At 36.6% G+C, this 25,931-nt stretch overlaps 1 protein-coding gene across 15 annotated transcripts in view; it reads left to right on the top strand.

Moving 5' to 3' along the window:
• The window catches only part of KDM6A (lysine demethylase 6A), a 179,744-nt gene that overhangs the window by 35,384 nt on the left and 118,429 nt on the right, over positions 1-25,931 (top strand). For all 15 annotated transcript variants that reach the window (XM_070461821.1, XM_070461816.1, XM_070461817.1 and 12 more), the window contains exon 3: positions 20,169-20,277. In XM_070461821.1, the coding sequence (XP_070317922.1) occupies positions 20,169-20,277 (109 nt within the window). The remainder of the gene's footprint in view (positions 1-20,168; positions 20,278-25,931) is intronic.

Below are 25,931 nucleotides of genomic sequence, written 5' to 3' on the forward strand. Positions count from 1 at the left end.
CTCAGTGGTAAAAAATCTGCCTGCAATGCAGGAGACTTGGGTTATATCCCTGGATTGGGAAGGTTCCCTGGGGAAGGAAATTGCAACCCACTCCAGTATTCTTGCCTGGGAGATGCCATGAACAGAGGATCCTGGCAGGCTATAGTCCTTGGGGTTGTGAAGAGTCAGACACAACATAGCGATGTCCTTTTCTGGTTCCAGAATTCCATCCAGGATACCATATTGTATTTAGTTGTCATGTCTGTAGGCTTCTCTTGGCTGTGACATTTTCTTAGACTCTCCCTTCCTCTCTTTTTTTTTTTCTTTTTTTGGTCACAGTGTGTGGCTTGCAGGATCTTAGTTCCCTGACTGGCATCAAACCTGGGCTCCTGGCAGTGACAGTGCCAGATCCTAACTACTGGACCATCAGGGAGTTTCCAGACGTTTCTTGTTTTTTTGTTGACTTTAGTTTTGAGGAGTAGTGGTTAGTCAGGTATGTTGTAGGATGCATCTCTATTGGTATATGTCTGATGTTTTTCTCATGGTTAGACTGGATTTATGGGATTTTCAGAGGAAGATACAAAAGTAAATAACATTTTTATCATATCGTATCAAAAGTTTTACTCCTCCCTCCTTTTGAGAGCAGAGGATCTACATAAATTGTTTGGGAATCTTAGGCAAGATTTGTCTCTTCTCCATTTATTACTGTGGTGCTTTAGTTCCATTCCACGGATTTCGGTGTGTTGTGTTTTCATTTATATTTTCTTAAAAATATTTTCAAATTTGCCTTTTGATTTCCGCCTTGACCCAAGGATTTTTAAAGAAGTGTGCCTAGGGTATTAGTATCTGGATATTTGGGGATTTCCCAAATATTACTGATTTAAATCTAGTTTGGCCAGAGAATATGCTTTGTATGGTTTGACTGCTTTCAAAAGTTTTGAAAGTTGTTTTACAGTCTAGAATATGATCTACATTGCTGAATGGTCTCTGTGCACTTGAAAAGAGTATATTCTATGGCAAAAATGTCAATTAGGTCAATTTGGTTGATTGCATTTCTCAAGTCTTCTCTACCCTACTACAAGGATATCTTGTTTTGTTGTCAGCTCTGCAGATACTGTGTATTTTGCTAATTGATGTTTGTGGCAACCGTGCATCAAGCAAGTCTATCAGCCCCATTTTTCTAGCAACATTTGCTCACTTTGTGTGTCTGTCACAGTTTGGTAACTTGCAATATTTCAAACCTTTTCATTATTATATTTGTTATGGTGTTCTGTGGTCATTGATCTTTCATGTTACTATTGTAATTAGGGTGTTGTCTTCGTTTTGTATTTTAAACTAAGGTATGCACTTTTTTTTTGTCATAATGCTGTTGCACACTTAATAGACTACAGTATGTATAATATAAACATAACTTTTACTTGCACTTGGGAAACCAAAAAATTCGTGTCACTTGATTAATTGTGATACTTGCTTTATTGTGGTGGTCTGGAACTGAACCTGCAATGTCTCTGAGATATGCTTGTAATTGTTTCTAGTCTTCTGTCAGTCCTTGAAAAAGGATTGAGTTCACTGACTATAATTGTAGTTTTGTCTTTTTTTCCTTTCAGTTGTGTCATTTTTGGTTAGTATAGTTCAAAGCTTTATTAGGTGGGTAAATGTTTGAGACTGTTACAGCCTCCTGGTGGACTGATCTTTTTATGAAATGACCCTCTCTTTATTCCTGGTCTCAGATTTTTCTGTGAAATCCGCTTTGATTTTAATGTTGTTTCTATAGTTTTCTTTGTTTAGTGTCAGCATGGTATATCTTTTTTCATCTTTTTACTTTTAACATATTTGTGTCTTTAAAAAAAACTTTGTGGGTGGCATGTAGTTGGGTCTTACTATTATATCCAACTAATGATCTTTACTTTTAGAACTTTTTTCTAAAACTTTATTTGAAATAATTATGACTTTGTAGGAAAGTAAATACAGGGAAAGTCCTATTTACCCATCAACTAATCTCCCCCAGTGTTAATAAATCTTGTGTGATTACTAAGACCAGGAAATTGACTATAGAGTTTATTCAGATTTCATCAGATGTGTGTGTGTGTGTACCTCTGCAGTCTAATCGTGTGTATATAGCCAAGATTTTTACTCCATCACATGACTCCATTGTGCCACCTCTTTGTAGCTATACCACACCCTACCCCCCATCCCTAACTCCTGGAAATCATTATTCATGACTATTTTATAAATAGAATCAGGTAGCATGCATCCTTTTGAGATGTGTAATTTATTTGTTGTTCATTCAAATAATTTTGTATATGAGTAGTCTCTTTTTCTTTCCTTTCTGAGTAGTGTTCCATAGTATGGATGTACCAGAGTTTGTTTAACCATTCCCCCATTGAAGGACATTGTTTAATTTCCATTTTTTGGCTATTACAAATAAACTGCTCTGAGCATTTGCATTTACATTTCTTTGTGAAAATAATTTTCATTTCTCTGGGATAAATATTTAAGAGTGTAATCACTAGTTGAGTGGTAAATCCATTTTTAGATTTTAAAGGAACTGCCAAACTCTTTTCCAGAGTGTCTATGCCAGTTTACATTACCATCAGTAATGTATGAGCAGTCCGGTTTTACCAGCATTTGGTGTTATCACTGTATTTTAAAAAAGTTATTTTGGTAGATGTATAGTGATAACTCATTGGGATTTTAGTTTGCATTCTCATAGTAAAAAAAGTTGAGTATTTTTTCATGTGCTTATTTGCCATCTGTATATCCCTTTGGTAAAAATGTCTGTTTACATCTTTTGCCCATTTTCTTCTTTGATTATTTTTTAAGTGTTGAGTTTTGGAAGTTCTTTAGTCTCAATATGGATCTGCTGCTGCAGGTGGATCAGATTATCTGTTGGTTTCCTGGTTGCGGAGCAGAAGTTGGATTGGCCTTGGGTTTTGTTGCTTCTGGAGAGGGATGAGGCTCCCCACCAGTATGTGGTTGTGGGTGGCGAGGGGGGTTGGGGAGTAAGAGTGGGCTTGGGATAGTCTGGGGCTTCCTAGTTGGTGCTGAGGGAGAATTGGCCTGCCTGCTTGTATACCAGTTGTGATTTTCTTCCTTTTCTTCCATGTCTGTTGGTTCTTGGTTGCATGTCTCTAGAAGGATATATGGGAGAAAAAAAAGAAAACCTAGGGAGTTTGTGTTCTCTTTCCTCAAGTCCTAAGGTCCATAGACAGTCTGCCACCTTCTTTAGAGCTTTTGGAGTTCTTTTAGTGTTTAGGTGTTCATTGAATAATTTTTTAGGTGTTTGGGTTTATAAGGGAGTAGCAGGGAAGTTAGTGTGTGCCATTTTGTCTTGCAACCAGCAGCTGTAATTCACATGTTTCGACTATTTGCATTTAATGAGATGACTGATATGGCTAGGTTTGAATATATAATCTTGCTCTTTGTTTTCTGTAGGTTCTGTTTTCTGTTCTCTTTTTCTTCCTGTGTGTCTGCCTTTTATTGGATTAATGGATCGGATGAATAGTTTTTATGATTCTTTTTTGGGGGTGTGTAGCTTATTTTCGGGAAGGCAATGGCACCCCACTCCAGTACTCTTGCCTGGAAAATCCCATGGATGGAGGAGCCTGGTAGGCTGCGGTCCATGGGGTCGCTAAGAGTCGGACACGACTGAGCAACTTCACTTTCACTTTTCACTTTCATGCATTGGAGAAGGAAATGGCAACCCACTCCAGTGTTCTTGCCTGGAGACTCCCAGGAACCGCGGAGCCTGGTGGGCTGCCGTCTATGGGATCACACAGAGTCGGACAGGACTGAAGTGACCTAGCAGCAGTAGCAGCAGCTTATTTTAGCTAATTGGTCTGTTTTTTAAGTAGTTTTGGATACATGTTTGCTTCAAGTAAACACAGCCTACATTCAAGTAGTAATATACTTTTTCATTGATACTATAAGAAACTTAGTAAGGTGCACTTCCATTTCACTTTTCATGAACTTTGTGTAATTCTTGTCACTAATTTTACTTATGTATTTGTTAACAGCCCGTGTACATTGTTATTATTTTTGCTCATAAACAGTTATCTTTTAAGGAGGTTTAATTAAACATGAAAAAGTTATATTTAGTCACATATGTACTATTTCCATTTGTCTTCCTTTATGTAGATCTAGATTTCGATATTATTCTTCATAGTGGCTGCACCAGTGTAGGAGGGTTCCCATTTCTCCACACCCTCTCCAGCATTTGTTATCTGTAGACTTTTTAAATGATGACTGTTTTGACTGGTGTGACTGATTAATTTTTATTTGATTGGTTTTTCTCTTTATGGGTTATAATTTCTTTATTGCATTGTGTCTGGATATTTACCTTGCTAGTGTCTGGATATTATTATTAGTTTTAAACTTTGTTCTGGAATGCAGTTAAGCTAGTTGGAACTAGTTTGATCATTTTGAGGCTTGCTAGTACACTATGTTAGCTGGAAACAGAGCAGCCTTTAATCTTGGGCCAATTTTGTTCAACTATTGGGGTGATATTCTTCTAAGGACTCTTCCGAATGCTCCTTGTTTTATGAAGTTTTTTCACTCTGACTTGTGGGAACAGTAACTATTTTTGGCACTGTTCGAGTCAGGTAGATTTTTCCACATGTTTGTTTTAGGTGCTTCTAGGGCAATTTCTTCATCTTTCTGTGCTCAGTGCTACGCATCTGAGGACTCAAGGGGGAACCTAGCCCTCTCTTCTCTCTCATTTCTTTGTGTATACTTGCTGCCTTGACCTACCCGAATTCCAAGCTCCTCCTTTTTAACTCTGGGAGATTGCAATTTGCCTGCATTTCTCTACCTTTTTGCCTTTACATGGCAACTCAGTCCAGAGAGTAAACTGGGGGCAATTATCAGAGTTACCTTATTTGTTTCTCCTCTCTAAGGTAAAGGAGGCTACTTTTTTTTTTTTTTTTGGCCGTGTCTTGTGGTATGTAGGATCTTAGTTCCCTGCCCAGGAATCGAACCCAGGCCCACTGCCACTCCACACTGGAAGCGTGGAGTCTTAGCCACTGGACCACCAGGGAAGTCCCTCTTCTCTCTAAAGCGGTCACTGCCGTGCATTGCTTGTTGTCAAGTATCCAAAGACATTGTTTCACATATTTTGCTTGGTTTATTAAAGTAGCAGAGTAAATACGATCCCCTTTTTTCTGTTTTTGCCATTAGAAGAAATCCTTAACAAATTTGTAGTTTTGATTTTGTGTTTGTTTTAAATCTGCTTATGTAGAATACTTGATAAAGGACAAGTCTTCCTTTATCTTTAACCGAGGAATGCCTTTTTGCTTAAATTGGCTAATATGTGAAGTATAGAGTAACGTGCCATGAAAGGGAGTAAGGAATGGTGTAAGAGTGAAATAATGTAGATCAGGTGTCACATAGAATCAGTGTCCTTAATGCAAACACAAATATTTCTAGTTTTGAGGCCATACATTTAATTTATGGTTAATGCATGCTTTAGTTCAGGGCTTTCTACTTTCATTCCATGGAACACTGTTATCCCACTAAATTTTAATTGGTTTTTCACAACAAATGGGTTCTGTGGACCAAGTGTGTTTAGGAAATTTTAGTGTAAAGTTTGTATCTGTTTTAGCACTTCTCAAAAGCCAGTAATGTGCTAATGAATGCTATGCATGTCCAATGAACCAGTGTGTCAAATCACTGTATTTTAGTGACCCTCTTTTGAAAATTGTTGGAGCTGTGTCGTTATTAAATGTTCATGGATGTTTTAGTAATGTCTAAAAATTATATATTATCATGGGAGTACTTACCTGAGTAGATTAAAAAACATATTTTTAGTAAGTCTGTTGATTGCTTTTGATGGATATTTAGGTTCTTAATCTTCTGATAGTACACACAATCTTGTATATGTGTTACTTTATATGATTTATATGTCTATTTGTAGGAATAGTTATTAGACTTGCTTAATTAAAAGGGCATGAACATATACATACAGTTTGCACACACAGGCACATGTCATTTTATTGCACTTTGCTTAATTGCACCTTGCAGTTACTGTGTTTACCAGTTGAAGGTTTGTGGCAGCCTTGCTTTGAACAAGTCTATCAGTGCCATTTTTCCAACAGCATATGCTCATTTGTGTCTGTTACATTTTGTTAATTATCTCAATATTGCAAACCTTTTTATTATTATATTTGTTATGGTGTTTGGAGATCAGTGATCTTTGTTGTGTGCTAAGTCACTTTAGTCGTGTCCAACTCTTTGCAACCCTTTGGACTGTAGCCCACCAGGTTCCTCTGTCCATGATGTTACTATTGTTTGGTGGTGCCACAAATCATGCCCAGGTAAGACAGTGGAGTTAACAAATGTTAACAGAATATGTATGCTGAAAACTACAAGACACTGATGAGTTCAGTTCAGTTGCTCCGTCGTGTCCGACTCTTTGCGACCACATGGACTGCATCACGCCAGGCCTCCCTGTCTATCACCAACTCCCGGAGTTTACTCAAACTCATGTCCATTGAGTCGGTGATGCCATCCAACCATCTCATCCTCTGTCGTCCTCATCTCCTCCTGCCTTCAATCTTTCCCAGCATCAGGGTCTTTTCAAATGAGTCAGTTCTTCCCATCAGGTGGCCAAAGTATTGGAGTTTCAGCCTCAGCATCAGTCCTTCCAATGAATATTCAGGACTGATTTCTTTTAGGAATGACTGGTTGGGTCTTCTTGCTGTCCAAGGGACCCTCAAGAGTCTTCTCCAACACCACATAACGTCATCTTCTGTTTAGTCCACCACACCTGGTTTAGAACATACACACAGATACCTCATCTCCACCCCAAATAGGAACCAATATGTTTTCTAAATTTTATGGGCATACTCTCTGGGCAGTTTCTGTAGAAACATGCCCAACTAAAAGAGTCACTATATACTGAGGGATTCTCAAAGCTTTGGCATCCTACCAGATATTTATAGTTCATTTGCAGTATTCTCACTCTAGATTTATTTCATCAATCGGGTAATGTTTAGCATAACCAGTGTTGCTAGTAACACAATTGACATTCCACCTTTATCAGATTTTAGAAGAACTAGTTAACTAGTTCCACCTCTATCAGATTTTAGAAGAACTAGTTAACCCAGGGTCAGATTTGTCCAAAGAGGAGAAAGAGTTTGGTTGAGTTTTTTACTCAGTAAGATATTGCTTAGAATATACCATATACTCCCTTTCTCCCTGTCTTACATTGTAAGATTTGTTTTCTATTTGATAGATACTGAAATGAATAGTAGCCCCTGAATAGTAGGGAGGACATGTTAGTGGATTAGAAAATCACAAATGGTAACATTTTGCTTGGGAGCAGTTCAGTGAGCATGAAGGAAGAAAAAGGAGAGCACTTCCAATTATTACAGAAGTCAATACATTTTATTATAAAACATCAAATAACGGTATTCATTAATATTACCACCAATCTCATCAGAAAAACATTTTAAGTTTTGGGGAGCTGTCAAGTTCTCTGTGGAGTTAAAGTTTTCCAAAATTCTGATTTTTGTTAGAAATCTCAAGTTTGATCATTGGCAACAAATTACTGTTTGTTGCTTTTCTTGAAATGACAGACTCTTTTCATTCATTTTTGAGAAAATGTCTTCCAGTACATAAGTCTGAGTAAACGTAGTTTGTCAGTCATTCTTTTGAGTAAAAGATGGTGTTGCATGAAGAAGAAGCTAGTTCAGTTTATAACTGAAACAGTCACTCATGTACTTAACTAGTCAGTGTAGCTGTTGTATTTCAATATGGAGAATGCTTTTTGCCAACACAGGTTATTAAAAACAATGTGTGCTCAAGGGGTGACTTTTAATGAAATGATTTTTACTATTTCATTAAGAACATTTATATGAAACTGTTGTTTAAAAAACCCTATAAGTGTTTGTTTAAAAACCCTGTACGTGCTTGGTGGTGAAGAGTATGTAATTTCAAGTTAAGTTTGGTGTGTCTGCCTTGACTCCTGCAGAGGTGCCAGTAGTTTTGTTAGGGGAAGCACAGTGACTGAAACTGCCCACCCTGACCAGGCAACATAGTAACCATTTGCAAGAGTTGTTTTAGGACAGGAGGTCCTGGTAAGAAATTGGAACTAATAAGCAACCACTAACTGGAAGAGTTTGGGAAAGGTCAAAAGGAGACACCACATGTCCGACTACCTCCTAGAATCTTCCTGGCTGCCATCCATCTTGGCTGAGCAATGCATGTGCCACCAGGAAGGACTCTGAGTGGCCAGAAACGACCCAGAAACTAATCCCATCACCATAAAACCAGCGACTGTGAGCCACGTGGCAGAGCAGTTCTCCTGGGTTCCTTTACCCTACTGCTCTTCACCTGGGCGCCCCTTCCCAATAAAATCTCTTGCTTTGTCAGCACGTGTGTCTTCTCTGACAACTCATTTCTGAGTGTTAGACAAGAGCCCCATTTGGGCCCTGGAAAGGGTCCCCCTTCCTGAAACAGTTTTACTCACCATTACTTTTGCATCATTAGTATGCATGTCAATAGTTTAATAAAAAAGAAATAATATCTTTAATATTATAATGAAAATAATTTTACATTAGCAGACCTCCCAGAAGTCTTTCAGAGACTCCCAGTTATCTGTGAACCACACTTTAATGAGAACTGCTGCTTTAGGGTTTAGAGCATGCATTTTTTACTTATTAAAGCCTACTCTTTGTGACCCCATGGACTGTAGCCCACCAGGCTCCTCTGTCCTTGGGATTCTCCAGGCCAGAATACTGGAGTGGGTTACCATGCCCTTCTCCAGGGGATTTTCTCAGCCCAGGGATCAAGCTCACATCTCCTGTGTCTCCTGCATTGCAGGTGGATTCTTTACCAGCTGGGCCATGTGTAAGCTCGATTAAAGCCTAACTAATAGATGCTCTTTTTTCTTGGCAAAATTCTTAGAGTCTCCTTCATTCCACTGTTGTTGAATATTTTAATTCTGGACATGTTTTAAACACAAAATATGGCTAAGTTGTCACCCACATGTTTTTAACATTTTGCTTGTCTTTTTTTTTTGAGATCATTTTTGTTTTCTTCATGTGAGTCTGATATATTCAAAATGTTCTATTTCACCTTATTAAGTATGTGTTGAGGTTTCAAAATATTCTTATTTCACCTTATTAAGTATGTGTTGAGGTTTTGTTGTTATCTTGCAACTGGGCTTCAAGTTTTCCCACAACCTTTGGTTGGAGAAGACAATTCCCTTTCTACTGAATTATCTTTGTATATTGTCAAAACCAGTTGCCTTTATTTGCATAGCTCTGTTTCTGAGTTTTCGATTTTGTTCCATTGGTCTCTGTTTTTTCCTCAATACCACACTGTCCTGATTATTGTTGCTTGCTTTATTACCTTGAAATTGGATAATATGAGTCCTCTGACTTGCTCTTTTTCAGCATTGTTTTGGCTATCCTGATTCATTTTCTTTCCATAAAATTTGTAGATTAGCTTGTTGGTATATCCAAAACTTTCTGGGGTTTTGATTGGAGTTCCCTTGAATTATGGAGAATTGATATATTAATGTTTTCTATTTTGTGAGCATGGTATTTCTGTCTATAGATATCCTTTAGATATCCTTTGATTTAGATATCCTTTGATTTCTTTCATCAACATTTTGTGATTTTTCTACACATGGATCCTATATGTATTTTGTTAGATTTATGTCTTAAGCACTTCATTTTAGGAGGAGGTACTATTTTTAAAATTTATTTATTTGATTGTGCTGACTCTTAATTGCTGCAAGGGCTTTTCTTTAGTTGCAGAGAGCAGGGACTCCTCTAATTGCAGCATGCAGGCTTCTTACTGTGGTGGCTTCTTTGGCAGCAGAACGTGGGTTCTAGGCTTGTGGGCCTCAGTGGTTGCAACATGTGGGTTCAGTAGTTGCAGTGCCCAGGCTTAGCTGCTCAGTGGCATGTGTGATCTTTCTGGACCAGGAATCGAACCTGTGTCTGCTGCATTGACAGGCAGATTCTTTACCCCTGAGCCACCAGGGAAGCCCGGGAGGTACTATTGTAAATGGCATTAAAAAAATTTCCCCCAAATTCCAACATTGTTGGCATATAGGAATGTAAGTTGTATATTGACCTTGAATATTACACTTAGCAGTTGTAGTAATTTATAGACTTTTAATTTTAGCTAGTCACAGCATACCTACCTTCAAATTATACCATGTCATGCATAGTATTGAATTTACAAGAATATACTTCTTTTCTCCCATCCTTGTCTCTTGTATTAATGTCATACATTTTGCTTCTACATGTTATAAACCCCACAATATATTGTTACTGTTTTTTACTTTAAACAGTTTAAAAATAAACTTTGTTAAGGTATAATTTGCATCTATTTAATTTCACTTATCTTAGGTGTTTGAGATTTTTAGAAAAGTATTTTATTGAAGTATTGCTGATTTACGATGTTGTATTCAATGAGTTTTGACAAATATATGCACCATGTGGTCTTTTGAGACTGACTTCCTTCACTCAGCTTAATACCTATGCAGTTCATCCGTGCTATATCAATTAATTCATTCTTTTATATTGCTAAACAGAATTCTGTATTATAGATGTACCACAGTTTATCCATTCACTTGTTTAATATTGTTTCCAGTTTTCACTGGTAATGAATAAAGCTAATATAAACATCATATATAGGTTTTGGTATGAATGTTAGTTTTTCCTTCTTTAGAGTAAATACTTAGGAGTGCAATAGTTGGGTCTTGTGATAGATGTATGTTTTACTTCATACTTAATTGCCAAACTGTGTTCTAGAGTGACTGTACCGTTTTGCATTTTTACCAGCTGTTCTGCTTCCTCATTAACATGTGGTATTGTCATACTTTAAAATTTTCATGAACTTTAAATAAATAAGCTGTAAGGGTATACTGTACAACAGGGAATTTAGCCAATATTTTATAATAACTGTAAGTGGATTATAGCCTTTAAAATTGTGAATCACTTAAGTTGTACACCTGTAACTGTAATATTATACACCAATTTTATCTCAAAAAATTTCATAAACTTTGAGGGCATTATGCTAAGTGAATTGAATCAGACAGAGAAAGACAAATACTGTATGATCTTGCTATATGTGAAATCTAGAAATGTCAAACTCACAAGCAGAGTGTAGATTGGTTTGCCGGGGGGCGGGGGGGGGGGGTGCTGGGATGTTGGTCAAAATGTACAAACTTCCAGTTATAAAGTGGATAAATTTGTGGGATCTAATGTTCAGGAGTACAGTTAATAATACTGTACCATATACTTGAAAGTTGCTTAGAGAATACATCTTAAATGTTTTTTTTGTTTACCACCATCACCAAAAAAAAACAAAAACAGGTGACCATGTGAGGTGATGGATATGCTACCTAATCTTGTTGTGGTGATCATTTCACAATGTATACATACGTCAAATCACCATGTTGTGCACCTTAAGCTTACACAATGTTATACATTTCTTGTATCTCAATAAAACTGGGGGGAAAGCCATTTAAATAGGTATTTAATGGTATCTTGTGGTTTTACATGATTTGTGTAACTGTATAATCTTAAAACTGGGTTATGTGTATCTTACAACTTTGTTCTTTTCCAAAATTGTATTGGTTATTCTAGTTTATTTACCTTTACATAAAAACTTTTGTGATCAGCCCACCTGTATCTACAAAAAATATTACTAGGGTTTTAGTTCTAATCTTACTAGATCTTCCAGTTCATGAACCTGGTCTCTGCATTTATTTGGGCCTTACCTGAGTTATCTCATCAGAGGAATGAGTGAATTTAACTCAGAAGACCGTTAAATCTACTACTGTGGGCAGGAATCCCTTAGAAGAAATGGAGTAGCCATCACAGTCAACAGAAGAGTCTGAAATGCAGTACTTGGACGCAATCTCAAAAACGACAGAATGATCTCTGTTCGTTTCCAAGGCAAAACCATTCAATATCACAATAATCCAAGTCTATGCCCGGACCAGTAATGCTGAAGAAGCTGAAGTTGAACAGCTCTATGAAGACCTACAAGACCTTCTAGAACTAACACCCAAAAAAGATGTCCTTTTCATTATAGGGGACTGCAATGTAAAAACAGGAAGTCAGGAAACACCTGGAGTAACAGGCAAATTTGGCCTTGGAGTACAGAATGAAGCAGGTCAAAGGCTAATTGAGTTTTGCCAAGGGAACTCACTGGTCATAGCAAACACCCTCTTTCAACAACACAAGGGAAGATTCTACACATGGACATCACCATGATGGTCGACACCGAAATCAGATTGATTACGTTCATTGGTTAATGATAATAGTAAAAACTTGGTTAACAGCCAGATACTCTTCAGTAGAAACAAATTATGGTTTAACCATTAATGATGTGAAGATGTTAATTTTGGTGTAAATCTATACACTTTAACACAGTAAACAGTTAGTGATATATAGAATGAAGGAAATAGTTTACAAACTGTATATGAAGATTTGTACTGTTTGCATATACAGTCATTCCTCCATATCTGAGGGGGATTGGTTTCAAGACCCCCACAGATACCAGAATCCATAGATGCTCAATTCCCTTAGATAAAATGGCATAATACGGTTGGCCCTCATATCAGCAAGTTCTGCATTCACAACTGTATACATAGAAAAAAGCCTGAAAGAGTATATTGAGATAGATTAGAAGTTTTTTTTTTTAAACACTATCTTTGGGGAGGGTCCTTTACTGAGTTGTAGTTTTTCTAGTTTTGAGATTGTTTATTTAATAAATTCTAGGTGCCTATTACATATTAAAAGTTTAAAAATTCAAGGTTGATTATTTTCAGTGGAGCTCATGATAATGAATGTAATATATGCCCCCACCCCCACAATGAAGTATAACTCCTTCCTTTTTTTGTGCATTTATTATTTTAGCAATGTGTAGAAGGCAAATGGCTTCCCAGGTGACTTAGTGCCTGCCAATGCAGAAGACACGGGTTTGATCCTTGGGTCGGGAAGATCCCCTTGAGGAAGGCATGGCAACCCATTCCAATATTCTTGCCTGGAGAATCCTATGGAAAGAGGAGCCTGTGGGCTACAGTCCATGGGGTCACAAAGAGTCAGATGTGACTTAGTATACACACACACATACATACATAATCATTTATACATATGAGCAGTAGTGTTTTTCTGTCACAGGTGGCTTTTGAATATGGTAACTTGATTTTTTTATTTTGCTGTTGTTTTTTTGTGTGTGTCTTTGGGGAGTAGGGGATATGATTGCTTTTTACATGATTTAAAATAAGGCAAGGTAAGAAAGTATAGTTAAGAACTGAGGCTAAATCTTCCTTGTGGGATGGTGGGAGCAGGAAGCAGTGGTCTTGTGTATTGCTTTTGTGTTTGGTGTGAGGTAGAGTTGTAGAAGGAACTGGGTGTTGGAGTGTTAAGAGGAAGAGCTGCTTATGCAGGTCCTCTTTGTTGCAAATGACTTTAGGTCCTAGGCCCGGCCTTAATTTAACACCTTGATCCAAGCTCTGGAACTCTACTGTTTGAATCCAACTTCTGCTAGTTATTAGCTCTGTGACCTTGAGCACAGGGTTTACTTTATGCCTCAGTTTCCCTATCTGTGAAGTAGGATCTCCCTATCTTATAGAGTAATTTTGAGGACTAAATGAATAAGTATATGTAAAGTGCTTAGAATAGTGCATGGTACGTATCAAGAGCTCAGATATTAGTTATCAGCACTTGAGGTACGAAATTATCTCGTTTGATTTCAGTAGTGTAGTTCTCTGAAAATTTTTGCAATAGCAAAGCATTTTCAATAGTTTATTTGTAAAGAATGGTACTTAAGGTGCTATGATATTTTCTTGAGTGATACTTTCTTACTGAATGCAGAGTCCAGAGAGGCTGAGAAATTCAGAAACGAGGTTGATATGCTTAAATTTGGTTAACTGACTTTGTTTTAATGCAAAAGATGGGTATTAATTGAAAGTTGGAGTGAGGGAGGTAGTGTAGAGTAACAGATGTGTAAGTTCTTTTAGTTAACTAGATTTCTTTTAATTTTCATTTATCCTGTTGGTATGTGTTAATGATTATTTCATTAGACTGCTTTTTTTTGTTGTTTGTTTTAAATGAAAAAAGAGGGCTGCATATTCATTTATTTCTTGTATAAAAGAATTCTCAGAGGTAATCAATTTTGGGCTGCTCAGGAACTCTACTGTTCCAGGAACTTGGGCTCCTGTTTTCCTGCTCTGTATCCTCAGCTTCTACCACTTGGGTAATTTCCAGCTAGGGATCCCATTGGCCAGAACTTAATCATCAGGCCACACCCACAATGATGACTGGGGACCCCAGTATCCTGTGTCAGCATATGTCTAATTAAATTTAGAGGTTCTGTTAACAGAGGAGAAGAGAAAGGATATCAAGGACACCTAGAATCTGAAGCAAGTTTATATAAACACTGTTCATATAAATATCTAAATATTAACACTAAAGTGGGAAAAATATGTGTGCTTGCATCTACACAAAATAATCTTTAATATAGTAAGAAGTTTTTACATTTGTTGCTTCTGGGAAAGGGGACTGGTGGCTTGGATCAGGATTGGGAGACTTTACTACATATCCTTTAGAATTGGTCATGTGTTAATTTTAACTTAAATAGTAAATGAAATTAAAAAGAGAAGTATGAAAGTCTGATATATAAGTTCAAGAATAGATGTCATTAAGAATCAATAGTACTTAAGATTATCATTTTAATTGTGTAACTTTGTTTATATATGGTGTGTTGAAATTTCAAAAAATGGTTTAGACTCAGGTACTTTCAACCTTTTCAGATTCCTAAGTTATTTTAAAAACAGGTAAAGGCATCACTGAGTGTCTGGGAAGGGGAAGAATTCTGATTTATGAGACATATTTCTGAGAAGACTGTCTGAGAAGCATTAATGAAGCAGACATTTTTATGGTTTGGGGGGAGAAGTTCAAGATAGTGTATTTCTTTAGAAATTCTGGAAATTCAAAGTGAGTAAACTGCAATCATGGATTTAAGTCGAGAGATGCATTTACATATACACATGTCTGTTTGGCTGTTGGTATGTATTATATATAATATTACACATTGTGTGCTTATATTCGAGAAGCCCAAGGAATCTTTAAAAAATGCAGAATTGTATCCAAAGTAAGAAGTCTCCTTTTTACCCCCACAAAGATAACCTTAGTAATTTATTCTTTAATTCTTTGGATTAATATGAGCCAAAGAAAGATGACCCATTTAGGGGATTTCCTGGCAGTCCAGTGGTTAGGACTCAGAGCTTTCACTGCTGAAGGTGCTGGTTCGATCCTTGGTCAGGGAACTAGGATCCTGCAGCCGCATGGTGTGGCCAAAAAAAACCCCCAAAAGGTGGCCCATTTAATTTTTGGTGCACTAAGTGTTACTCCTTTCTGATTGAACTGAATTAAACTTGCTTGTTAGTTATACCCATTCATTGTTCTGATATCTGGAGCTATCCAGAGTGCAGTTAATCTTTTCTCCTAAGTGACAGCTTTTAAAATATTTAAAGTTAAAGCATCCCTGATGGTTCTCCTCAGCTCAATTCAGTTAAAATAATTTTCATATGGTAGTTTATCCATCTTTCACCACACTTATAACCTTCTTTATGTTACCACTTGTTAAAGTGTGGCACACAGAACTTAAACATAATTTTAGAGATCTGGTCAGAGCAGACTTTGGTGAGCTGATTATTGTTGTTGATCAGTATAATGTGCTTCATTATTTTGGACCATTAATACATTTTTAGTAGCCCTATTTCATGGATGACATGTTGACCTGTAGTCTGCTTCAGTTCCTTAATCTTTTGTAAGTAGTCAGCTGCTAAATTGTCTTTTACGTCTGTGACTGCTTTTAGCAACTGTGGGCAGAACTATATGCTTGCTTTTATTATATTAAACCTAAAAGTTTGGTTCATTTAAAAACCATTGGTTCATTTAACATATCAGTGATTTATATCCTAATGGGAATGAGTTTAACTAACTACTAAGATTAATTCTTAGCATCCTGACTGGCAGCTCTTAAGGAATGGAAGTGTAAGACAAAGAAGAGAAGATCACTTGAGAACCTAAAATAATATCATGACATTGCTTCATTAATTCAAGAAATATTTATTAAGTCCCTATCATGTGATCATGGTTGGGATATGGCCCTTTCCCCTCACAGAGCTTACAGGTTGGGGAGGCAGTAAGCATCTGGGAACCTGATAGAAGAGGAAGGGCTTCAGAATGGGAACCACCAAACTAGGACTGTGTTGAGATAGGTGGCGCAGTGGTAAAGAATCTGCCTGCCAATGCAGGAGACGTGTGGAGGAGATCCCCCTGGAGAAGGAAATGTCCACCCACTCCAGTATTCTTGCCTGGAGGATCCAATGGACAGAGGAGCCTGGCGGACTGCAGTCCATGGGGCTGCAAAGAGTCAGACATGACTGAGCACGCGAAGAATGCTAGAAGAAAGAATGAAAAAGAAAAAAAGGAAACCACTGAGGTATTTAAATGCACATTAGTTTTCTCTACCATTTGTATGTTCAGGTACTTATCTTTCAGGTACTTACCAGGTACTAATCTTTCAGATTGGAAAAAAAATTGTTTAGATGTTGCCTATACTTAACAGTTCTAAAATAGTAACAACTCATTTTAGCTACGCACTTACCAAGCTTATCATACAGTACTTTAATGCTTAACATAAAAAGGCAAATTATTTACATCTTTTTTTTTTTAATGGGATCTAATCTTTCAAAGTTTAGAAATAGAGGGTAATGCTTAGTATTCTGAGATTTTTTTCAAATAATAAAAACAAAGCAGCTACCGAGCACAAACTATATTGAACATTGTGGATACTAGCACTGTAGTGAGAGGAAGACATCCAGTCTCTCTGCTTATCTGGGAGAATCTTTGTTGTTTTTTAGTGGCTAAGTCATGTCCGACTCTTTTGCAACTCTATGGACTGTAGCTCACCAAGCTCCTCTTTCTGCGAGATTCTCCAGGCAAGAATACTGGAGTGGGTTTCCACTTCCTCGTCCAGTGGATCTTCCCGACCCAGGGATTGAACCCACATCTCTGCATTGGCAGGCAGATTCTTCACCACTGGGAAGCCTGGGAGAATCTTTACTCTCATTTGATTCTAGTATTTAATGATTAACTTTGTTTTCCTTCTCATTTTTTTTCTCTAGTAAGTAGTAAAGATTACAGGTATGTAAGCCCCTAACTAAACAGCAATAGGATTTAAAAGTGATTTTGTGGAGGGTTTTGCTCATCCCTTAGTACAAGATATACCTCATTTTTTAATAGATTTTTCACTTATAAAAATAAGACATTTTTGCTTTCTTAGTGTTTAGCATATGAGTTGAGAATTTATTGTTTTTAAGCTTTAAAAATTATCTAGTCTACACTGTCCATTAGCTATGCATCTGTATGTAGCCATGTCTCTATATGTGTGTATATGTAGCCACGTGTCTAATTTAAATGCAATTTAAGTGGAATAATTAAACAATTTGCTTGTCTTACACTGGTCATGTTTCAAGTGCTTGATGACTATGTATGTCAAATGGATACCATATTGGGCAGCACAAATTATGGAACATTTTTGTCATTGCAAAACATGCTCTATTGAATGATGCTGATCTGGGGAAAATAGTTTTTATTCAAATTTCTGAGTATCCTTACACTGAAAGTACTATGAATCCTAGAGGAAAGGGAAGGATTTTACTTGTGCACATTAAAAAAAAAATTTTTTTAAAGGTGAGAATATAAAAGTAATCCTTTTAACAAATATTTTTACTTAATAGAAGTTTGCCTGAACTTTGTTCTAAATCTAAACTAACTGCATATGTTCTATGTTTACAATTAGCCCTTTATTGAAACTTTTATTATAAAAATACTGTTTCATTCTAGATTATTTTATGAGTTAGTAGTCTTGGAAACTTGCTCCATTTATTTACTTTCCTTTAAATGCTTAAAAAAAATTGTTTGCCTGTATCTAATGTCAGTGGTTACCTCAAACACTTCAAATAAATTCATGAGGTTTCACTGTGAAATGGTGACATGGGTGCTTAGAACCTTTATTCTGCCTTCTTGCTCATCTTCATTTCGTTTGATATTTGGCTCTGTCAGCATCATCTTCAACCATCAACATTTAGTTGGTAGGTTTAGGTACATGCTGGCTCTGTTGGAAATTATTGTGAATCTCTTCATCAAGTCCAAGTGTATTGGTACGTGAATTGTTCATTCTCATTTTTACCTGGTGTTGTGTTTTGTGATGATCAGAGTTGTGTATAGTACTCACTGTAGATGTGTTCCTTTGTTTTTTGGTAAGCGGAAGATAGGTAATAGAGTATCATGGTAGTGGCGTCAATGTTTGGTGATAAAAGGCCATATAGAACGTTGCCATCTTTTTGCTCAGATTATTAAAACTTCATGTTTATGTCTTGAATGCTTTTTCACCATGAAACTTTATTTGATTGTAAAGTTAATGCTAATCATCCATAAGAAATTAATCAGAGAGGAGTAGTAAAGTTTCTAAATATCTTACTAAGAGTTTAAAAAACAAAGACTATAACTAGCTTTATTTATAATGCCATTTTTAGCTTTAAAAAGTCATTTTATTTAGTGTAAAATTAAGAATTATCATAGTTCTATAATTTTATAAATTTGATTGATACTAAAAACACAAAAGTAAATTATTAAAAACGCAGAAGTAAATTATATTTTTGTTCTCTAACCATCTGCCAGATCAGATTATATATGACTTAAAGAGGATCTTGAAATTTCATTCCTCCAAATTATAGTAATTTCTGAGATATCAGTGTAACATTTAGACTCTTTTATAGGGAAACAGAATGATAAGTTTTCAGTGACAGTGATTTGGTACATATGCACATGTAGATAGGTAAGAGTAGAATAAGAATGGAAGACAGTCCTTTTAGTAAGTGTTAGACTTTAACGATGGTAGAATTATTCCCAAATTTGCTTTGTTTAGAAAGACTTCTCTAAACTTGATAAATACTTGTGTATATGCTTTGGATAGATAAATTTTAGGATGTAAATTTTGAAACTCTTCACCAAAGGCTCTATATTTTACAGGAGAGGAAAAATCAAGGCATTTTAAGTGGGTACTCTGCCCCACATCACATTTTCTTATCCCATCAACAGCTCTTGAAGCAGTGGTGAAAGGAATTTTTGATAATGGAAACTATTTTTTTTTTGTATACCAAACCTGAGAATGTACTCATACATTTGAGAAGCCATGCACATTTCTTCTTTTAACGACTCCAGAAAACTAACATGTAACAACATTATAAAGTAGACTGTCAGGAGGGAAATTTTGACAAGATTATTTGGATGCCTGAAACAATCTTGGAAGAGTTAGTTTTTTTATCTTAACCTAAGTAGAAGGTAGAGAAACAATTATTAAGTGCTAAGCACTGTGATGAACCCTTAAGAGAAGTCTTCTCATTTTAATTCTTTAACCAGCCTTTTGAGTGTTATTAAAACTGAAAATCAAAGAGGATAAGTTACCTAGGATCTTGTGTAGCTAATGACAACTGGAATTTGTCAAACTCCAGAATTCTCTTCTTCCCATTATTCATTTTTTCCCTGTACTTTCTTGGATATGATTACAAATCATATCCTTAAAATATGATTTTCTTCAGGGAAGAAGCAGTGAGAGTGAGTGCATATGTATGTATTGGAGTGGGGGTCAAATTTGGAATAGAGTTAAAGAGTTGGTGGGTTTGAAGTGCATTGTTAAGAAGATAATTGAAAGTTTATGGTAATTTAAATGGGTAAAGGTTATGGTAAAAAAATAGCTCCTCAGTATAAATGGTAGCTATTATTACTCTGGAGATTCTGTGAATCCTCACATAAATCAATAAAGTTCTTCCCATCTTTGGATATATTTTTTTATATCAACACGGACCACAGTAAAAATTTAGATTTACAGCTAATGAATAAAGCTATCAAAGTGCTCCTTCATTATCTTCTTTGGCAAATATTTCCATCTTACAGATAGGAAAAGGACTTATGGCTCTTCTAATAAACATGTAGGTATTTTAGAAGATTGATGCATTGGCTGTATCTGAGGGAGAAATAAAATATATTGATTTCTTGGGTGATTGAGTGGAGGATTATATGCATAATCTCAGGAAGGAAATGCATTTTAGGGTTTTGTCTTTTTCTTAAATGTTTGTGTTTTTTTTCTAGGCTGTTCGCTGCTACGAATCTCTAATCTTAAAAGCTGAAGGAAAAGTGGAGTCTGATTTCTTTTGTCAATTAGGTCACTTCAACCTCTTATTGGAAGATTATCCAAAAGGTAATTTTTCCCCTTGTTAATTACTGTTTGATTTATATATGTATTCAAAATAATTGTAATGTACTCTATTGAAGGTATTACTATTTTTATTTCTAAGAAATTGCAAGCTTATGAACACCTCTAAACAATGAGAAAAGAAATAGAATAGGTGGAAATGGGAAAAGTTCACATGACTCCATGTAAATCAGCAAGTTGAACATTCAGCTAAACTGATAAACACCTACATGTGTACTGCTGTTTTATTTTGCCATGTGAAAAGTGCCTGTGTTTTTTTAAAGGCTTGACCATAATAGAAAGTGAGCCATTGATGGATAGTTTGGGAAAGTAACACAAACCCTGCATTTCTTTTCTTTATCTTTTAACTTCCGTTTTAGCTTGAAAATATTTGAATGAAAATCTGATCTGTAGCCATGTTATTATAAAGGTAAGTAACAGAGATGATCACACATGAGCTTGAGCAGTGGATAAAACATTGTTTTATTCATTTGAAGATTTTTTTTTTTCCCGTTGGAAATAAGTGAGTTAAATAACTGAAGGTAGTCCCCAAGATACGTCCTTTTTATGCTACCAAGCTGCTGACACAGGCCACTATCCACTTGGGAAGTTAAAAGCACCCCCAAATACCATACACCTCAATACCAAAGGCAAAAATCCATAGCAAACCAGTAACATTTTATAACCAATAACATTTTAACACTTTGATGATAGTAAACATTTTAATGGAAGTGGATGGACTTATGCTTGTTTTCCACAAATGTATTTAGTAGGCTGAAAAACTAAGTTGTTTCAGGGCTAGAGCAAAGGATTGTTGATTTAATTATGCCTCTTTTATAATAGGTCAAATACTTTCCTAATGAAAATGTGATTTTACTTTGAGACAGGTATACCGTGGAGTTTGAAGTTAGTCTTATTTATTTCCCAGCTCAGCTCTACGGTTCAGTTGCATTACTTTTAACAGATTACATAAATATCCCTAAGCTTCTGTCTGTAATCTGTAAAAGGAGGGGAGGAAGTACTAGCTGCTTAGGTGTTTTGGGATTCCTCTGTGAAACTGGTTAGTACTTAGCAAATAGGATAATAGGTATTAACAATTAGTTAATCTATTGGATGTTTTAATTTTAATTAAAACGGTTACTTAAAGGAAACCATTATACAAAAGAAATAATACAGAGTTCTGTGCAGTTTGATTTTTCAATGCTGCACTTTGTGCTTGGAGACTACACTAGTTTTAGAGCTTATAAACAGAGACCCAGACTTAGATTTGCATATGAGGCTGTATGTCCTTATTGCTTAGTGGTCATTTAAAAACTATTTATATTAGCTTTTGAAACTTCATTCATCTATGGATTTAGCTGCGTTTTTCTTTTATAAAATGTTTGACTGTGAAGGTAATGAGAAGTCTAGAGATACTTGTTTTGAAGGTGGGATGGGAGTATGTTGCAACTAGACAGTGTTGACAACCTAGCTGGTAGGAATAATCTAAATAGATGGGAGAGGAGAAGGATAATCTAAGGATTTAAGCATTTGAAAAGATCTCCTCTGTGACCCATTTACTTACTGTGTAGATAATAGGAAGAAGAGGAAGGAGAGAATGGATGCAGAGGCATACTTTTGTATTTCAGGCTGATGGCTTCTTAGGAAATAAGATGTGAGTTGTTTGAATTCATCCTTGAGGCTTTATTGACCGCATTCCCACTTAAAAAAAAATTCTTTAAAAATACTTAATTACTGAATTCTTTCTATCCATTCTTTTCACTGTCTTCCTGTAAGTCCAAACTATAGTCAGTCTCTAGTAACCATTTAGACACACTGACACCATCACTGCAAATTTATGGAGTCATTTGTTACCTAAAGGCTACTTCCTCCTCTTTTCACTGAAAGCAGTGCAAGATGAGAACCTCCCCATCTCCAGCTAAATGTTTATTTTTAGAGAACAGATTATAAACCATAACTTATTGGGGAATAAACCTAAACCACTCAGTGAACATGTGAGTAAACTGCTCAGATGTATTTGTGTAGGAGATTTACTAGCCCTGTTTATTCTGAGGGACAGTTCTTTATATATTATTCTGAGTCCTCTTGTATGTGAAGTTTTGTGAGTTTGGGTTTCCTTATGAAAAACTGCTTCTACTTTTGGAGTAGAAAATGGTAGAACCTGTTTTGTGAATATTTTGTACTGTGGTTTTTCTGCCCTTATTTCTTATTCTGATCTCATATGCTTCCTTTAAGATAGGATGAATTTCTAAAAATTTCTGATCTGTATATAGTATACTTTGGTTATCATTTCTGTTATGAATTTATTTATTAAAAATGATCTTTTCTGTCATTTCAGAGGAATTTGGAGTAGATGGAAAACAGGCCCTTTTTTAACCCTTGTGGTTGGTAGTGTTTATGAAGAATTAAAAAAATTTCTGTCACTTGATTTGGTCATTTGGTTTCTAGGAATTTATCCTAAAAAAGTAATTGGTTAGAGAATTGTGGGAAAATGGAAGCTGGGGGCTCATTGCACTTAGCCTTAGTTGCACTTAGTTGCACTTAATTGGTTGGATTCCTCTGAAGTGAGTTTAGCATACAAGATGTTTAGAAAGGAGTACCTTCATGATCAACACTTCTGTGGAAGGTGTGAAATGGAACCAGAATTGGACAGAGGGAGAAGTTAAGCTGTGACAGCCTTGGCCAACTCCATGGAGAGCTCTGGAGCTAGAATGGTCTTTCAGAAAGCTATCACAAGTTGGGTCATGATGACCAGACCTTTTTCATCTGTCTGTCTTGTCGGTTGGTCTGTCTGTCTGTCTAGGCTGCATTGGGGGTCTTAGTTTAGTTGCAGTAGGATCTTTTCGTGTGGCTCATGGACTTAGTTGCCCCAAGGCATGCGGGATCTTCATTTCCCAACCAGGGATTGAACCTGTATTCCCTTCATTGAAAGGCAGATTCTTAACCACTGGACCACCAGGAAAGTCCCTTCATGCCTTTATACTCCATCCATTCCATATTGGACGAGGAAAGGAGTGTGACGTCAGGCGGGATTGCTCTCTGCAGCTTAGAGCAGACACTGCTAGAAGCTCTGTTTTGTAGGCATGACTGCCAACAGGTCTTCCTTGAAATGGGATTCGAATGGTTCTTAAGTGTCTACCATACCTCCTTTCCACTCCTACACCCATAGCTAAACCATCAACCTCAGCTGAACTAAACAGCTCATGGGGCTGTCAGACAGACTTAAGCCATGTAGATGGTACCGTGATTTCTCTTTGGGTTGAAGAACCCCTGAGAGACCAGGGCTGAAGGACAGGTGTGTATATTTTTGTGAATATATGTGATGGATTATAGAAGCAGTTTAATTAATAGAAATTATATGTAAATATTTGTGAATATGTATGGAAAATTATAAGAATAGTCATTGTTGATTGCTTAAAAAACCAAGTAGTAAAGTACCTCAGAATAAACAGCAAAATTATGAAAACATAGAAATTATATTTTAAGAGACTTGGTGTATAGACAGTAACAATTCCAGAAGTAAAAAAAATTTACTGAAAGAAATATAATAATCATTCCTATATTAGTATAAAAACCTTGAAACTTTTTACAAATAGTTTCTTCATGGTTTGTGGTGAGCTGAAAGTTTCCCTGAAATCGCACCGGATGATAGATTTTTCTCCCTTTCTTCCTTCCTTCAACTAATTGGTCATTTGTTGCAGTGTCTATCACTTTTGGGCAAAATAGGTTTTGGTTATTTTAGTTCCTCAGTAATTATAAATAGCTTCCTGAAAATCTTCCTGACCCAGGGATTGAACCCGTGTCTCTTATGTCTCCTGCTTTGGCAGGCAAGTTCTTGACCACCAGCGCCACATGGGAAGCTCAATTATAAATAGTTAGGGCAAGTTACATGCCAGGAATTGCTTAGGTGGTAAGTTAATGTTGGCAAGCTTTTTTTCCCCCCATCTTTCTGTGTTTCTTGGGTGGAATGACAACACTCCATCCTAGTGTATATATATACACACCATTTGAAAATCATTGATTTTGTTCAGTCTATTTGTGGCTTCCCAGGTGGTGCTAGTGGTAAAGAACCCGCCTGCCAATGCGGGAGATGTGAGAGACATGGGTTCGATCCCTGGGTCAGGAAGATCCCCTGGAGGGGAGGATATGGTAACCCAACTCCAGTATTCTTGCCTGGAGAATCCTATGGACAGAGGACCCTGGCAGGCTGCAGTCCATGGGGTTGCAGAGTCGGGCATGACTGAAGTGACTACACACACACACACGAAAATTAGTGACCATAAGCGCACACGCGCACGCACACACACACACGAAAATTAGTGACCATAAGCGCATGTGTGCGCGTGCACACACACACGAAAATTAGTGACCATAAGCCAGGTTATCAGAACACCGTATCGAGGCAACAAGCAAAAGTTGTAGTAATTTCAAGAACTAGAGAGGACTTAAAGGACTAGCTAGAAGGACTACAAATAAGACAGCTACTTGATGTTTCTTGTAGTAAACCAAATGTGCGATATTAAAGATTTCGAAGAGTATATTACTTTAATATTGAAGAAGTAGTAAATCTGAGATTTCACTAGATGTATTAATTTGACTTGAAAACCTCAGTGAAGATGCTGATAGGGGAGTAAAAGGATTGCAGATTTGTTTCTTTGCTTTTCCAGCTTCCTGTTTGCTTGTCTCTAATCTTAGGGACAAAGGTCTGTTGTGTTGGATGCTATCCAAATGGTTTTTCAAATGTTAATGTGTATTACTGCTACATATAGGAGAAGATGTGTTTAAGGCAGTCATAGATTTGAGAAGGCAGAAAGGTGCTAGAGAGCTCGGTGCATCAGTCACAGTGAAATAGTATAAACTTTCTGAGGTCTCTTTTATCCCAGGGTATAAATACAGCTTTTTAGTTCAGCCTCAGATATAAAAGATAAATCAAAGATCTGTTGACCTAATAATAATAATCTCAGGCCTAAAGATAACAGTCAGTTCAACTGAGAGATTTGTTTGTACTTCTTTCCTTTTCCCTCCCTTCCATACCCATAGACTCACCCACGAGCAGCTAATCTGCTGCCTGTAGTGTTACACGTTAGCTTAGGGATGAAAAGAGAAACGCCGAGTTCTGCCTGCAATTAGTGCATAGTCTAATATGAATATAGATTGAATTTTAGATCTTCTTGCATTTCTTTTGCATCTTACTCTGAAGAAGACTCTTGTTTTTTTCAGGCAAAGCTGTCACTCTTAACCTACATTGTTGTTTCTTTTCATCCCTGTACTGTGTGAATTTGTCATCAGGTATACCCTCTTTCTCTTGTTTTGATAGTCTTAACTCAGAGCCATAATATTTCCAAGCATTAGAAAGTCTCTGTCACCTACTACATTTTTGTCTTGACCCTCTTTACTCTCCAGCTCTATTTCTCTAGATCTTTCTTTAATTCCAAATTAGTTATAGTATGGCTTTGGACTTCTCTTTTTGTTCTCTCTTACATCTTTCTCTTACTGACAAACCTTAGGGCTGCCTGTGAACTATAAGGAAATAGCTTGAATTAGATTCCTTGATGTCAGTCTTATAGAAAGCAGTGAGGTCAGGATTAGAACCCAAGTTTACCTAAAATGGCTTTTTTTCCTACCATATCCTGTTGGCCTTTCTGGTAACCCTCGTTTGA

Source organism: Odocoileus virginianus, chromosome X, assembly GCF_023699985.2.
Source record: "Odocoileus virginianus isolate 20LAN1187 ecotype Illinois chromosome X, Ovbor_1.2, whole genome shotgun sequence".
NCBI lineage: Eukaryota > Metazoa > Chordata > Mammalia > Artiodactyla > Cervidae > Odocoileus > Odocoileus virginianus.